Consider the following 17,801-nt stretch of genomic DNA (forward strand, 5'->3'; position numbering starts at 1 on the left):
TGATGATTCCGGTTTTTCGAGGAAAATAACATTGTTGCGTCATTTGATCTCCATACGACAAGAAAACTGCGATTCAATGACTGCATATGTCACGCAAGTTGTTGAGACGGCGCAAAGATTAAAGGGCACAGGATTTACAATTACAGATGAGTGGTTAGGATCATTATTACTAGCCGGTTTGCCAGATAAATTTTCTCCAATGATAATGGCCATAGAACACTCTGGTATTAAGATTACCACAGATGCAATAAAATCAAAATTAATTGATATGGAGGTTCCAACAATGACCGAAACGGAAAGTGGCGCTGCATTCGCCGTTAAAAGAACGAACAAGACGCCAAATAACAAAAATGGCGGCAATATGTCGTCCGCGTCCAAGTCCAAAGTGACAGGAGTAACCTGCTACAAGTGTAAACAAACCGGCCATTTTCGAAACCAGTGTCCATTATTGCAGAAAAATAAGCAATCTAACGCTTTTAGTGTGGTATTTCTTAATGGAAAATATAGTAAAAGTGAATGGTACGTAGACTCGGGCGCAAGTGCACATATGACTGCAAATAAAGAGTGGATAAACAATGCAAATTTCCATCCATGTTTATCAGAAATCACCGTTGCAAACAATATGAAAGTGCCAGTGTTGTGTTCCGGAGACGTATTGATAACGACTGATCGTAAATACGATATCACAATTAAAGATGTACTGTGCGTGCCAAGCTTGACGACAAATCTATTGTCAGTGAGTCAACTTATCAAGAATGGAAACAGTGTTGTTTTCGACGATAATAATTGTTACATTCGCAACAAAATGAATAAGTTAGTTGCTACTGCAGAGTCAATTAACGGTGTTTATAAATTAAAAACGAATGAGACAGAATGCATGTTAGCAGCACCTGCAGTTGCTAGTGCAGAGCTTTGGCACAGGAGGCTCGGACATATTAATAGATGTGATATGGAAAAAATGAAGAATGGCATTGTGGACGGATTGTCATATCCCACTACCAGTAACATGTTGAAGGAAAAATGTGTGACCTGTTGCGAAGGTAAACAGACAAGACTACCATTTTCACATGTTGGTGAAAGAAGTAATGCAACCTTAGAGATAGTTCATGCTGATCTATGCGGTCCCATGGAAACAAAATCTATAGGTGGTGCGCAATATTTTCTTTTATTTGTGGATGACTTCAGTCGCATGAATTATATTTATTTTTTGAAACACAAAAATCAAGTATATAAGCAATTCAAAGATTTTAAAGCTATGGTGGAGAACCAGCAAAATAAAAAATTAAAGTTTTGCGTACAGATAATGGTGGTGAATTTTGTAGTGGTGAAATGGAAAAGTATTTGACACAAGAAGGAATAATTCATCAGAAAACCGTTGCATACACACCTGAACAAAATGGTATATGTGAGAGAGCCAATAGAACTATTGTAGAAAAGGCTAGATGCTTGCTTTTTGATGCAAAACTAGAAAAGAAGTTCTGGGCAGAAGCATCTAATACAGCAGTTTACTTGAAAAATAGGTCAGTTACTTCGAGTTTGGATAATATTACTCCTTATGAAGCGTGGTATGGAAAGAAGCCAGATATGAGTCATATTCGCCTTTTCGGCAGTCCAGTAATGATTCATATTCCTAAGGAAAGAAGATTGAAATGGGACAGAAAAGCCGAGCAATATATTCTTATGGGTTTTTCAGAAAACATTAAAGGCTATCGAGTATATGATCCTAGAACAAATAATGTGACTGTCAAAAGGGATATTACAGTGTTGGAAGGAAAAACATATAAAGAATGCAAGGAAAATGATGCTATTTGGATACAAGAAGAACAAGGGATAGAAAACACTCAAGTACCAGTTGCACAAGTTGACACATTACAGACAGATCTAGAGAACAGAGATTCAGTGGGGGAATCTACAGTAAGGGAATCTCTGAATACCTCTAGCTCTCCTTGTTACTCAGATCCTGATAGTGATGCTGGTGATGATACCATGGTCCCATCCAACAATGTGATGGTGAATAAGGGGGAACTACGACAAATACTCATAGTATGGTAGACATATGCAGTAAGAGAATACGGAAAGCCCCTGAACGTTATGGTTTCAGTAACATGTGTGCCTACGATGATACACCTAAGACAGAGCAGATCGACTTCTCAGAAGCGTTGACTGGACCAGAAGCTGACAGTTGGAAGCTGGCCATGCGTGAGGAGCTGCAGTCATTTGAATATAATGATGCATGGGAACTAGTTGATGTCCCAAGTGGTGTTTCTATAGTGCAGTGTAAGTGGGTGTTAAACAAAAAGCTAGATGTGAATGACAAAGTGCGTTATCGTGCCAGACTTGTAGCAAAAGGTTTTACACAACGACCAGGTATTGATTATTCTGACATTTTTTCTCCTGTTGTGAAGCATTCTACACTGAGAATGTTGTTTGCCCTCAGTGTACAATGGGAAATGGATATAACACATTTAGATGTAACAACAGCTTTTTTAAATGGTCATTTAAAGGAAGATATTTATATGTCTATACCTGAAGGGTTTGTAAAGGAAAGTAATGGCAAAGTATTGAAACTTAAAAAGGCTGTTTACGGGTTAAAACAATCCTCATTGGTATGGTATGAAAAAGTACGAGATTGTTTATGTAATTTAGGTTTTACAAATAGTAAATATGAACCCTGTTTGTTTACTCAAAATTCTGATAAAGTTAAAGTCATTGTAGCAGTGTATGTTGATGATTTTCTGATTTTTTCAAATTGTACTAGAAAGACAGAGGAATTAAAATCATCATTAGCTTCAGAATTTAAATTAAAAGATCTAGGTTTTGTGAAACGTTATTTGGGTATGAGAATTAATGTTAACAAGGAGTGTAATACTATAACTGTGGACCAAAGTCATTACATAGAACAATTGTTAAATAAATTCAATATGTCTGAATGTAAAACTGTTGATACTCCAATAGAGTGTAAATTGGATATAAAACAATCTGAAAAATGTGCAAAGGATATTCCTTATCAAAAACTAATAGGCAGTCTTATGTATTTGGCTGTGTTAACAAGACCTGACATTGCATATTCTATAAGTTATCTTAGTCAGTTTAATAATTGTTATAATGAAAACCATTACCATTATGCCAAGAGAGTTTTGAAATATTTACAAAAGACTAAAGATTATTGTTTAATTTATAGGAAAGAATATACTGAATTGAAGGGTTTTGTTGATGCAGATTGGGCCAGTGACAGTCTGGACCGGAAGTCTTATACTGGTTACTGTTTTACCATGTGTGGGTCTGTGATCTCATGGCAAAGCAGGAAACAGAAGACAGTCTCCCTCTCTAGTACAGAGGCTGAATATGTGGCACTGTCTGAAGCTGCAAGAGAGGCAGTATACTTGAGTAATTTACTAGGTGAACTTACAGGAAATGTAAATGTAATAACATTGTTTTGTGACAATCAAAGTGCCCTAAAGCTTGCAATTAGTCAGCAGTCACATAATAGAACAAAACATATTGATGTTCGTCATCATTACGTTAGAGATGCTATTAAAAATAAGTTAATTAGAATTCAGTATGTTTCTACTCAGGATATGCCAGCAGACTTGCTAACCAAAGGTTTATCATCTTGTAAACATTATAAATTTGTAAAAATGTTGGGCATTATGTCAAACTGATGTTTCTGGGATTCTTTGTATATTTTGTTAAGTGGGGGTGTTGTAATAATTTACAGATAACAAAATATATTATGTATAACTAGTAACACCTTCTTGTGAAGTAATGTGTAACTGCCTGCATTCAGTTGTCATTTGTTTTTAAAAATAAAATTCAGTCGTTAACCGAAAGTGTCTGCGTCATTATTTAATAGAAACTTTTCAAAATTATCTTATAAATACTAACACGGAACAATTAAAAATAATTAAATCTATTTGGCTACCTATTAGTCTATTATTATCAGTCCTATCCTATTAGTTATTATCAATTAGGAAGTCATATAATCTATTCGTCGTAACAAACTTCCGTAGATACAATATGTGTACATGCTCTATGAACAATGTTATCAATAAAATTATTTACTAATTACCATTTTACATAACAAACATCCTGTTGAACAAAATATCTGTGATAAGTACAATCAACAGAAATGTTATATATAAAAGTTTTTTTATTTATTTTTAGCCGTGATCGTCCCACTGCAGGACAAAGGCTCTACCCTCTTTCCACTCATCTGTGTGCAGATCTCTGTGCGGCCAATCCTTATGATAGGTGTGAAGTTCGTCCCTGTAAATTACCTCCTTCCCAATCTTCTCATACCTGATTCCCCTACTAGCCTTAAATTCTTAACCCCCAAAAGGCCGGCAATGCATTTGGGGCATCCCTGGTGTATCGGGTGCCGGAGCCGGAGCCCCGGTAACCCGCTAGCAAGTCTGCAGCAAAAATAAAAGTCTACTCTTATGAGTAGAGTTTTATTACTCTTATGAGTAAAGTTTTATTACTCTTATAAGTAGAGTTTCATTTTTGAATTTTTTAAATTCATGACTGCTGTAGACGGATTTTTTCATAAGCATTATTTTAATATTTACTGAAACTATTTAATGCTGTCCCTACCAAGATAATATTGGGTATTTAAATATCTAACTACATTGTTTATCAATGTTAATACATAGATAAGTGTATCTGATAATCACAAGGCAATTACACCTATTGTCTCCCCAATCTACTTCCAGCCAGTTTACATAAATAAAAATAATAATTTAATTTATAACCCTGAAGATTATTTCGTACGTGAGTATTTAAGTCTTTCCGTCTACTAGCCGTCTTCTTTTCTATGTTTTAGAAAAGCTACTCAAAATATCGTTGGTCTTATCAGTTATTGTTATCTATTGAATACGTTAATCTCAACATTCTCGAAAATGCGAACTTTAATAACTGCCTATGAACATTTTGGCAGTTTTTATATACAGCAAAGAGTGCAAGCTAGAGCTGCGGACTATCTAACGGGTTACTGGGGTTCCGTCTTGAGTGCAGAAGTAAGAACGGTGTGGTTTTTAGTAGTAAGAGTCTGACATTCCCTCTCGCCTCACCCTAGGTGGGATAAGTTAAAACATTAAGAGTCCAAAATTATCTAAGGTAGCTTCTATGAAACACATTTAATGTGTGAAGACAAAAGATATAATTTTTGTGTAAAACATTTTAAACATTCGGTTCATCTACCGACGCGACTGCTTAATTTTGAATCATACTAAGACTCATTGAGGCGATGACGGAATCACGTCGGAACTTCTGCGAGCGGGTGGAAAACCGATACTTTTAGTCCTCCAGAAGCTATTCAATTCCGTCATACTCGAGGGAACCACGCCGGCAGCATGGCAACGGAGTGTGGTGGTTCTGTTCTTTAAAAAAGGCGACAACTGTCTGCTAAAGAACTACAGACCTATCTCACTTCTGAGCCATGTGTATAAGCTGTTTTCGAGGGTCATCACGAACCGTCTCGAACGCAGGCTTGATGACTTCCAGCCTCCCGAACAAGCCGGATTCCGAAAAGGTTTCAGTACCATAGACCACATTCATACGCTGCGGCAGGTTATACAGAAGACCGAGGAGTATAACTTGCCACTATGCTTGGCGTTTGTGGACTATGAGAAAGCCTTCGATTCAATCGAAACCTGGGCGGTGCTGCAGTCTCTCCAGCGGTGCCACATCGACTATAGATACATCGAGGTTTTGAAGTGTTTGTATAACAACGCCACCATGCGCATCCGACTCCAGGAAGAGACTACGAGGCCAATCCAGTTGCGGAAGGGCGTGAGACAGGGAGACGTTATATCTCCGAAACTATTCACGAACGCACTGGAGGACGTTTTTAAGCTCTTGGACTGGAGCGGACGCGGCATCAACATTAATGGCGAATACATCACTCATCTCCGTTTCGCCGATGACATAGTCGTAATGGCAGAGTCGCTGGAAGAGCTGAACACCATGCTCAGCGACCTCAATACCGTTTCCCAACAGGTGGGCCTTAAAATGAACATGGACAAGACGAAAATCATGTCAAATGTCCATGTTGCACCTATACCGGTTGTCGTTGGGAACGATATACTCGAAGTTGTAGACCACTACACATACCTGGGTCAGATCATCCAGCTAGGTAGGTCCAACTTCGAGAAAGAGGTCGCCCGAAGAATCCAACTCGGATGGGCAGCATTTGGGAAGTTGCATGAAGTCTTCTCGTCAAAAATCCCGCAGTGTCTGAAGACTAGGATGTACAACCAGTGTGTGTTGCCAGTGATGACGTACGGTACCGAGACATGGTCCCTAACTGCTGGCCTTTTAGAAAGGCTCAGAGTCGCCCAGCGCGCGATGGAGAGAGCTATGCTCGGAGTATCTTTGCGCGACAAAATCCGAAATATGGAAATTCGCCAAAGAACAAGAGTTACAGACATAGCTCTCAAAATATGCAGGCTGAAGTGGCAATGGGCAGGCCACGTCGCTCGGAGGACTGATGGCCGCTGGGCCAGGAAGGTGACTGAGTGGCGACCGCGGACCGGAAGACGCAGCGTGGGCAGACCTCCCACTAGGTGGACCGACGACATCGTCAGAGTGGCGGGGAGCCAGTGGATGCAGGTGGCGGCTTGTCGTTCTACGTGGAGGACCAAGGGGGAGGCCTTTGTTCAGCAGTGGACGTCTCTCGGCTGATGATGATGATGATGATGAAGACTCATTAAAATCCATTTTATACTTTCATATTGAGATTGTGAAATGCACGTTTCAGATAATAATTATAACGAGACAGATACTTTAAAAAGTCACCAGTCATAATTATGACGAAAGAGTTTTCCAAAAACCAACAGATATACTGGTTTTACCAATATATGCATGTGAATTTATTGATCACTGTACCGATTGTCGTCATTGGTGGATGATTTGCAATATTTGTGATACAATGTAGGTAATAAACATTGATGTGATTATTGCGATACTAAAGCTTAACCATACTATTATTCATAATTCTAAAGATTATTTATTCTAGAACTTTTTTTAGCTACACATACACATTATTTTTGTTGAAATACAAAACCAAAGCTTAGTTTGAAAATATCTAAAGACAAGCTTCTGCCAGCGGCTTCACCCGCGTCCCCGTCCGTGGGATAAAAATTATAGTGTTCTATCACCCAAGTCAGATCATATTCTATCTGTATACCAAATTTCAACAAAATCCGTTGAATAATTTCGACGTGATTGACAAACATCCAAACAATCAAGCTTTCACGTTTATAATATGAGTATGATTGTTCAACTTTTATTTTAAAATTTCCCCATAAGAGTAAAGGGGGCCCAATAAAAATAGGACATGGAATGAATCTATTCTAATATAGAAGGGACCTATTCTAATATAGCCAGAAGGCTCCTGAATGTGAATTGCTTCCAACCTGCTGCTCTAAAATGTAACGACTTAGGGAAGGCCCATGTACTTACGTTCAAAACAAAGATTGCAAAAATATTACGTAAATATCAAATTTGATAATGCAATTTGTTCAAGGCCGGAGTTAAGTAAGTAAACTTTATATCCAGCTTTTAATATAACAGCAATAAAGATAACAGAATGTCCTTAACGCAGTGCAAAAAAATTGATAAACAAAAGCGCATTGATAAATTCATAATTTTAATGAACTTGTTATAATAATATAAAAAAAAACAGCCTAAAATTAATTTATGCACGCGACACAATGATTAAACAAAATGTTAATCCTATAAACGTATCAATTGCTTAATAAATGCTAATCCCGTAGACAATGACGACGGTGTGGACGGAGCGGTGTGACTTCATTGTCCACTTTATCAGAATTCTGTTATAAAAATAGATAAAATATTTGGAAATATTTTATTCTGCATATTATTAGTGCTGTACGCACAAGGAGCGGGCGTGCCCTGAGGAACACCAACATGGAAGAACCACAGACGGATCGAAAAGGAGATGTGGATAACGAGGGAGCCCCAACACCACCTCATCGTGTAGTGGAACTAGATACAATTCTAGTAGAGGAAATTGGACAGTTTGGAAAATATCAGTTACGGACTTTCTTGCTATCCGTTTTGTTGGTACAGTTTGTTGCTTGGAGTGCTGTGGAATATATATTTACTACGTCTCGTATTACCACCAGGTAAGGATTAAACGGCAGCCTATAAGAAAACTCAAGTTCTGCTAAAATACAACGACTGAATTTTATTTCATTTGCCCAATACGCAAATGAAACACAGACATTGTAACCATTGGATTAATAGGGCTCCAATTGATTTAAAATTGATAAAATCTATTTTTTTCCAGATGTTACATCCCAGAATGTGAAACAGAGTCCCCTGAGTTTACTGAGTTTAGACCATACTGGTTAGAGAATGCAGTACCACCTGGCTCCACTGAAGGTTCCTTTGACAATTGCGAACGGTATGGCAACGTGACTGCATTACCGCGGGTGGTGGAGAGCGACACCTGTCCCAGCGCACTCTTCGACCGCAGCACGAGGATTCCTTGCGATGACTACGTGTACCAAAATAAATTCTCCGTTGTTTATGACGTGAGTAAAAACAATGATAATGCCATAAGTGTAGAATTATTTCAGTGTTATGTTCGCTCTATTGTTTATGTCAGTCTAGATATGAAAATGTTTCAACTTTTTAATCTTATGACTTATGGGTTTTGCCTTAACTAACTAAACTAAAGGTTTTATCTTTTTGATCTTAAGTTTACTATCCATATACTTCTTCATTTTAGAACAGAGTATTTGGTATATGTACATCTCCATATTTCATTTTAGTACGGCTTAGCCTGCGAGGAGTGGAAACGCTCACTGATCGGAACAGTGAGAACATTTGGAACACTGACTGCGCTCCCCATTACCGGGTTCATATCAGACCGATGGGGTCGACGAGTGGCTCTCACCATCAACGCCTTCAACACAGCATGGCTTGGAGTCACACGGTACTGGGCTGATACTTACATTGGCTTCATGATGTCTGAGTTCATTGAAGCTACCTTCGGATCTGGTGGATTCTCTTGTGTTTATATTCTGAGTGAGTATAAAATTCTAATTTACAGTCATTTCATGGCATAGTCTAAATAATTTTCGTGTAGAAAACAGTATAATAAGTCAGTGTGTAATAAATAAGTGACGGTCAGTATTATAATCCATTAGAATCTATTCCTTCATCAAATAATGCTATAATAACCTAGTTAAACATTTGAGGCTTAAGATAAAAATGAATTTCCCATTCCGATAACACGAGAAAGTATTTAGGAATAAACGATATCACGCGTGACATACATGATAGATAGTAGCTATTAGATTATTATCATTAAGTAATATTTTAGGTGGAATTTATAGCAATACAATGTTTCAAATAATACGTGCAGAATGCAAAAATTTTTATGCGTGCAGAAAGAATGTAATTCATATAAAATGTTTTACAGTGATGGAGCTGGTGGGCCCAAAGTTCCGCGTGGCCGCCGGAGCAGCCATGAACACATGTTTTGCACTCGGCCAAGTGACAATGGGTCTGATTGCTTGGGCCGTTCCTGACTGGAGAAACTTAACATTAGCACTGTACATCCCACAATTCATCACCATCTTCTACTATTGGCTTATCAGCGAGTCTGTGCGCTGGTACATGAGCAAGGGTCGGTTTGATGAATCCGAGGCTCTGCTTAGAAAAGTGGCCAGGGTCAATGGGAAGCAAGTATCTGAAAAGTCTTTGGAAGCATTACGTTATACGGCAGAGGAGAAGTTGAGGATCAGTGCTGAAGAAGCAGCAAAGAAGGGCGGTGAGAGTTGGCTAGTAGTACAAGTATTCAAACATAAGCGGATACTAATACGTGTGCTTATATCCCCTGTATGGTGGATCACAACTACCTTCATTTACTACGGACTGTCGCTCAACGCTGTGAACATGTCTGGCAATAGATATCTGAACTACATCGCAGTAGCAGCGGTTGAGATACCTGGATATTGGATCTCGTACTTCTTGATGGACAGAATTGGAAGGAAGCCAGTATTGACTGGAGCTTTCTGGTTATGTGCTGCTTGTCAGATTGCGTACATATTTTTACCTCAGGGTTAGTATCGCAATTTAAAATCATTACTTTCTGAAAGAATTCTTTATTACTCATATTTTTATCTTTATTGTCTAATATCATAATGATCCTTGATTGAGTGCGCATTAACAAATAGGTACTTAGTCCAGTAGTACACATCCTAAAATAGGCATTGTCTTTCAGATTTGGATGGTCTATCTCTCGCTGTATACCTTATCGCTAAGTGTTCTATAGCGATGGTGATGACAGCAGTATATGTGTACACTGCGGAATTGTACCCTACGAAACATAGACACAGTCTGTTTGCTTTCTCTTCCATGATGGGAAGAATTGGTTCCATGATCGCACCTCTCACGCCTGCTTTTGTAAGTATATTAATTACCAGTTATAGCTAAACGTTTGACCAAGTCCGTGAAAGCTATACCTTTACTAAATTATATCTTTTTGAAAGAAAACCATGTCAAACTCCTTCTTTAACTGGTATCAAGTTTTAGAGTACAAAGACCGAACAGATCTTCAAAGAACTGCCTTGTTAACCGAGGGGTCGTAAGTGCGACTGCCGGGCAAGGGCTCTCGCGTTCGATTCCCGGCTCGGGAAAAATATTTCTGAGCTATTTTCGGTTTTTCAAGTCTGGAAATGTGCCCGGTATATGGCAATAGGCCCATTCCCTATTACATGGGTCTTAAAGCATAAATTCTGGTAGCCATAATTTGCACATCTACCTACTCCTTCGGGAATAGAAGGCGCGACGATATTATTTTATATAATAAATAATATCTTCAAAATAATGCCATTTGCCTTGAATATCGATGTATTATATTTTAATTGAGATAAGACAATATTAAAGAGGAAAATTATTTATGAATATTTTTAAATATCAACTACATAATAACATTATCAATTCCACTATCACTAAATCTATTCATATTGCAATCGTTTTAGATAGTTTAATTTTTATTTTGATACTAAATACGTGTTGCTACGAATGCTTAGTGTCATTGATAGATAGACTGATAGCCTAATATTTATATCTTTATTTGTTGACGTTTTCATTTTAAAAATACCTACTTTTCCGGAGCTGCGGACTACCTAGCGGGTTTACCGGGGATCCGAATCGAAGAGCAGAAGTAGGAACGGGGTGGTTTTTAGTCAGTAAGAGTCTGACACTCCCTCTCGGCTCGCCCAAGACGGGAGAAGTCATTGGATGATTTTCCCCCTCAAAAAAAAGTATCGGCTCATATTTGACGTAATATACGTCGAGCATAACATCAGTCGCACTAACGTATCATTGGTTGAGTGTGAACGGTCAAGTGTTTTTCTAAACATTTGTCTGTTCTGGCGTTTTATTCGTCAGATATAAACCGACCCTTACAGTTTTGTTGAAATAAGTGTTTTGACTTTGACTTTACTTACCAAATATTTTTGTTGCAGGGTGCCCAATGGTTTGAAGAATTACCTTTCGTATTATTTGCTTCCTTCGCCTTGCTGTCAGGAGTTTTAATATTCTTTACTCCAGAAACGCTAGGCAGCACACTACCAGATACATTTGAACAGGCTTCAGATATTGGACGCAAACCAAAAACGTAAAATGAACTGACAATATTTAGTTATAGGTATTTAAATATATGTATAGAAAATCTCGTTTGTATTATACTTACTTAAATTTTTTGTAAGAATAAACTTATTTTTTTTTTATTTATTTATTTATTTTATTTATATTCATTTATTTCAGGCTTCATAGGCCCATATCAAATACTATAAACTAATACATTAGAATTTATAAATACTATACATAGATTACAAACAATATTACAATTATAGATACTTAATAACTAGGTCACACGAAGAGACGGCGTCGTGTGTCGCGCAGTGTCCGGTAGCCGACCTCGGAACCGTCGGTAGACTACCCCTCGCGGCCAAAACTCCTCCTTCATTAAGGTCGACAGATGTTCAGTCGGCACCCTGACCACAAAGGACTTGAAGTCCACTCTGTGTTGAGAGTGCAGCTGCTCGACCTTCAGATGAAGTTTTGCCTTGATCTTGATGAACTCCACAATCTCCTCCACCTTTGTGGAGTCATGCAGACGGGACACGTAGAGCAGCGTCGCTGGTACAGCAGGACGCAGCAGATGGTTATGTCCTGTCAATGCGGTACCGCACTGATTGCGGCAAGTAGGCTTCCTCTTCTTCTTTCTTTCGACAAGGGTAAAGCCTTCCTTGACATTCTGGTTCTTTTTAGGAACCTCCTGATGCAGATCCGTGTGAGGCTTTTCGACCTGTTGAACCTGCTTGCCCCCTTTTGCAGCGATGTCAGCGTAAGCACGTTTGGGGGTCGACGTACTCACACGTGTCGTAGCCTGCGCCGGAGGCGCCAGCCGTTCGACGGTGTGACTCACTGCAGCGCCCGCACGTGGCGATGCCTGCGCCTTCGCCGACTCAAAACTGCTGACCGATGCATTCGCTGCACCGCGGCATGTGTTTGCGTCGTCGGTGCACAGTGTTGGTGACCCACTTACAACGACAGTGTTGCGTAATGCCAATAATTCCGCACGGAGTTCTCCGATGGTATTTTCGGATGACATCAGCTTCGACTGTACCTCAGCCAGGCTTGTCTTCAAGGATATGATGTCCTTGAGTAGCCTGGTAACGTCGACGTGATCAAAGGTGACAGGGGGCAGCTTGTGCAGGTCCTTTGCCACGAATGCAGGCACGTCGTCAGGATCTGTCACCTTCAGCAAGGTGATAATGTCTTGCACACAAGTCTAGTCTTTTAGTCTGGCAGTTGTTTTAATCCTTATTTATTATGAGTATGTATATTGTATAGAATATGTGTTTGTCATTCCGTAACGCCTTAATGGGCGAAATTAAGTGTATTTTTTTGTCTATTACTCTTACGAAAATACAAGTGATACATTTCTACTACTTATTTTTTTAGTAGTTGTCTTCGTTCATAATAGAGTATTGCTATAAAAAGATATAAAATCATATTCATGTCACTTTACATGACAATAATAATATGATGTCTGTCCTATGTGATAAAGGGCCAGTCTACTTTGGACATTACTCTACCCAGAAAGATAATTTCGATAATCGAAAAATCCTACAATTCTGAGTCCAAGCGTGAAAACAAAAATATCATACACGTGCTACAATGAATAAACAAGAACCTAATCGATATAAATATATCAATAGTGCAATAAATGCTAATCCAGTAATCCTACACTATTGCATAGAGGGTGTCCGAAAAAGAAAATAAATTGTTATGCCTTTCTATGTCGTTATTGAATAAAGATAGTCCTATGAAAATGGGATTTATGAGAAGAGTGTCAGCAAAAATGCCCAAATAAATAATAAAATAAGTTAGTAACGAGTGTGTATGAGTAAGACTGAAATTGGCACCAGTTACATAGAACCTGTTTCAATTAAATAGACATGTGATGTGATGAGATCGGATGCCATCTTACGAAGTAATTAAACGTGGACACATTGTGTGAAGAATAATAATATGAAGAATAAAGATGATATATAAGAATAGAACAAGATGATAATTATATAGTTTGCTAACTCTAGGTAGCTTAGAACAGAGTTGATAATAGAAAAAGAAGACATACTTCGCTGACTCTAAGTAGCTTAGAACAGGGGTAGGAAAAGAAAAAGAGTAGAAGGAGGAGCTTCATCTTATCCTGGCAAATTTAAAAATAAATATTCTTTCACGGACACCCCCTATGGTAGCGGTTGACATAATCCCAATACTGTTGTAAAATGGATAAAAAGTTTTATAGATTGTTTATTCTGTATATTTTCTTTTATTATAAGTTTTGTACCCATAAGTGGCTGGCGTAAATAAAGAAATGGAGGAATCACAGAGAGACCCAAAAACTGGGGCTGATAGAGCTCCTACAGAAGAGAAAATGAAAGGAGTGGAACTAGATACCATCCTGATCAAAGAGCTTGGGCAATTTGGGAGATATCAGTTACGGACTTTCTTACTGTCATCTGTGTTGGTACTCTTCATTGCATTTAGCTCTGTGGAATATATTTTTACAACAGCTCGAATTACTACCAGGTAAGTCAAACTGGAGATACGCTGTACACAAATCCAAAATGATAAATGATATTTATTTTTGCAAATAGATTATAATGTAACTCTTTTACGTATTAATCTCTTAAATAACTAGATGAGGCATTTTGTATCGGACTACTCTGAGAATTAATATCAAAACAAACTCAGAGGTCATAGTCATTTTTAAAGTTTAGACAAATCAAATAAAAACATCAATTAAGGATCCATAATACATTGTGAATAACTAATAACCGCATAGTACTATTTTAGATTTTTTAAACATTATAATTAACTAGGTTTTTTAAATCCAGGTGTTTAATCATAGAATGTGAAGAAGAATCTACGGAGTTCTCCCAATACTGGTTGCCAAATGCTCTGCCACCTGGAGCGAGTGCAGGCTCCTACGACAATTGCCAACGATATGGCAACTTGACAGCATTGCCGCGGCTGGTTGAGAGTGACACCTGTCCCAGCTCACTCTTCGACCGCAATACGAGAATTCCATGTGATGAGTTCGTGTACCAAAACACCCACTCTGTCGTGTATGATGTGAGTAGAAGGAGTGATGTCCTTCATATTAATTCTCTTATTGAAATTTTTGGTGTAGGTCTACAAATAGGTCGAACAAATGTCTCACAAAAATGATTAATTTAATTTTTTTACTAATAGTTTAAATTTTCATTAACTTGAATCCTTAATATATCTAGGTGTCATACCTGGAAAGCTAGATGATTTGTGACTCATTCTTGACTTTGCATAGCAGAAGATATTTTTTCGTTAAATTAATAATTGTCTTATCTTAACTTATAAGTTTGGGCTGGCTTGTGATGAATGGCGGCGGACGCTGATCGGTACGATGCGCACCCTGGGTACTCTCACCGCACTCCCAGTTGCTGGATTCATTTCTGATCGATGGGGTCGACGAGTTGCCCTCACCATCACAGCTTTCAACACAGCGTGGATTGGAGTCACACGGTATTGGGCAAACACCTATATTGGCTTCATACTGTCCCAGTTTTTTGAATCTACATTCGGATCTGGTGGATTTTCCTGTGTTTATATCTTGAGTGAGTATTTTAACTGGACCTTCATAATATGAGTATCTTCATTTTGGTCTCCTACAATAATAGTATGGACGTTAAAGCACGTGTCAAGTGCCCACGTGATATAATTAATTTGTATTATAAGAAAGATATCAGTAGCTCAAATACTAAGTAAAATTTATAGCACGCGGATTACCTTTACAATGTTTTGGTAGCTAAAAAAGTATGTCAACTTCGCGCATGTAGAAGAATTGTTTTCCTTCTATGTAATTTATGACAATTAACATATTATATTTTAGGATAAGCTAAATCTCAATGGTTTATTAATAAAACATGTATATTTACAGTGTTGGAGTTGGTTGGTCCAAAGTACCGTGTGGCTGTTGGAGCAGCTATGAACACATGCTTTGCAATCGGACAAGTGTTAATAGGATTCATTGCCTGGGGTGTACCCAATTGGAGGAAACTCACGCTGACTCTCTACATCCCACAGTTACTCACCATCTCTTACTACTGGCTCATCAGCGAATCTGTGCGCTGGTACATGAGCAAGGGTCGTTTCGATGAATCTGAGGCTTTACTCAGAAAAGTGGCCAGGGTCAATGGGAAGGAAATATCTGAGAAGTCCTTGGAAGCGTTACGTCATACGGCAGAGAAGAAGTTGAGGATAAGTGCTGAAGAGGCAGAAAAACAGGGTGGTGAGACCTGGTTGGTAGTCCAAGTGTTCAGACATAAGCGAATACTTCTACGTGTTGTTGTATCTCCCGTGTGGTGGATCACGACCACTTTTATTTACTATGGACTATCACTAAATGCCGTAAACATGTCTGGAAATAGATATTTGAACTTTGTAGCCGTGTCAGCGGTTGAGATTCCTGGATTTTGGATTTCATATTTCTTAATGGATAGAATTGGAAGGAAGCCTGTGTTGACTGGCGCATATTGGTTGTGCGCTGCTTGCCAGATTGCATACATATTTATTCCACAAGGTGAGAAAGACTGTAATATTTTATATTGTTTTCTTGTACGTAAGGAATGAAAATAGTTACCAGCTATGCTATATCTTAATGCACTTATTTCCTTACTACCATGGTTTTTTTTCTTCAACATAATATTATATACTCTTTCAGATTTGTATGCAGCGTCACTCACAGTATACCTTATCGCAAAGTGCTCAATAGCAATGGTTGCGACGTCAATGTACGTTTACACTGCTGAGCTTTACCCCACGAAGCATCGACATAGCTTGTTTGCTTTCTCTTCGATGATGGGAAGAATCGGTTCCATAATTGCACCTTTAACACCTGCTTTTGTAAGTATTTTCGATGTCAGTAAGCCTTTTAAACGATACTCAAAGGAATGCCTCAGGGACTTTTCTTAGGTCCTATTTTATTTAGATTTTTAATATTTTTTATTTAAACCACGTATAAAGTTATGATTATTCATTTGATAACTTTCAGGGTGCCCAATGGTTTGAAGAATTGCCTTTTGTCTTATTTGCCTCTTTCGCCTTGGTATCTGGACTCCTGATCTTTTTAACACCAGAGACACTGGGCACTACGCTACCAGACACTTTAGAGCAGGCAGAAGATATTGGACGTCAAGGAACGAGAAAATAATGGATAAATAAATTTAGTTGTAGTAAGTCAAAATAGGTATATGAAAGATCTCGGTTGTATGTATGTATATTTGGTAAAATAAAATAATACTCATTAGTCTGCATATCACTTTGTACTACGACTGACCTCTTTAGCCAAAATATTATACAAGAACAATGAATTTGACGTGAATAATATAATATGCTCCAATAGTAGTGGGGCTTTGTAAGCGCCTCACCGTATGTTGGCACCTAACGAACCTGGCCTCCATGTGAATTGATTGCCTAACGACGTGTATTATTTTGTCAGCGCCAGAGATGTAGGCCATGTTATTATGTATGGGTATGAACTGGAGAGGTGTTTCTATTAAGGGGAAAGTTAAGGTAATGTTTCTTTTTAAATACGTTGCCTCACTCTAGGATTTTCTCTTGTGAGGTGGGTGCATTCCCAAACATACAATTTCACATACATATGACATCCAGAACCGAAACAACAATTGGTGGATCACATAAATAGAGGCACTATGCGTGAATCGAACCCGCTACACGTTGTGCAGCAAGCAAGCCAAGTTTTATAAGACATAATTTAATTCTATGGGACTGGAAATATGTAGCTATAGAATCACTGTATATTAGTTTTGTACTTATTTATTTTCTACAAATCTACACAATAAAAAAACCCATACAATACCCTCGAGATATAATATCCTTCCAAGAAAATAGAGGCCTAATTTCGAACAAAAGTTGATCAACAAAATATAAATTACTTTTTAAATGTTTCTATTTCATGCGGACATGAGTTGTGAACATTTTCAATTGAAATTCGGCTCACAAACTGGTTGTACGTGTTCTTACTTATGATTAATGACGTCATTATATTGTTAGGTAGCTATGTAATAATGTTGGTATCTACGTACGATTGTACGTCCGTACGTGACCAACCTTGATTCTTGTAGATTTTATATTGTTGTTTTAACATTTTTGTATGAGATAAGGGCGCTTTTCTACTACAGATATGCTATTGT

General features: G+C 38.2%; 3 protein-coding genes across 3 annotated transcripts; 2 read left to right on the top strand and 1 right to left on the bottom strand.

Moving 5' to 3' along the window:
• Positions 1–7,853: 7,853 nt before the first annotated feature.
• On the top strand, positions 7,854–11,768 carry LOC118276478 (organic cation transporter protein). Its single transcript, XM_035594814.2, has 6 exons — positions 7,854–8,147; positions 8,312–8,558; positions 8,799–9,054; positions 9,452–10,093; positions 10,256–10,437; positions 11,505–11,768. The coding sequence occupies exons 1-6, from the start codon at positions 7,930–7,932 to the stop codon at positions 11,658–11,660; spliced, it is 1,701 nt and encodes a 566-aa protein (XP_035450707.2). The 5' UTR covers positions 7,854–7,929; the 3' UTR covers positions 11,661–11,768.
• Positions 11,769–11,905: 137 nt separating this feature from the next.
• Positions 11,906–12,987, bottom strand: LOC118263782 (uncharacterized). Its single transcript, XM_050707193.1, has 2 exons — positions 12,969–12,987; positions 11,906–12,822 (listed from the first exon to the last, which is right to left on the bottom strand). Exons 1-2 carry the CDS (start codon positions 12,985–12,987, stop codon positions 11,906–11,908), a joined length of 936 nt encoding a protein of 311 aa, XP_050563150.1.
• Positions 12,988–13,903: 916 nt separating this feature from the next.
• LOC118275981 (organic cation transporter protein-like) lies at positions 13,904–16,818 on the top strand. The gene is made up of 6 exons (XM_035594106.2): positions 13,904–14,139; positions 14,448–14,685; positions 14,948–15,203; positions 15,527–16,168; positions 16,310–16,491; positions 16,640–16,818. Exons 1-6 carry the CDS (start codon positions 13,925–13,927, stop codon positions 16,796–16,798), a joined length of 1,692 nt encoding a protein of 563 aa, XP_035449999.2. The 5' UTR covers positions 13,904–13,924; the 3' UTR covers positions 16,799–16,818.
• The last annotated feature ends 983 nt before the right edge of the window (positions 16,819–17,801 follow it).

Source organism: Spodoptera frugiperda, chromosome 31, assembly GCF_023101765.2.
Source record: "Spodoptera frugiperda isolate SF20-4 chromosome 31, AGI-APGP_CSIRO_Sfru_2.0, whole genome shotgun sequence".
In the NCBI taxonomy this organism is placed as follows: Eukaryota; Metazoa; Arthropoda; class Insecta; order Lepidoptera; family Noctuidae; genus Spodoptera; species Spodoptera frugiperda.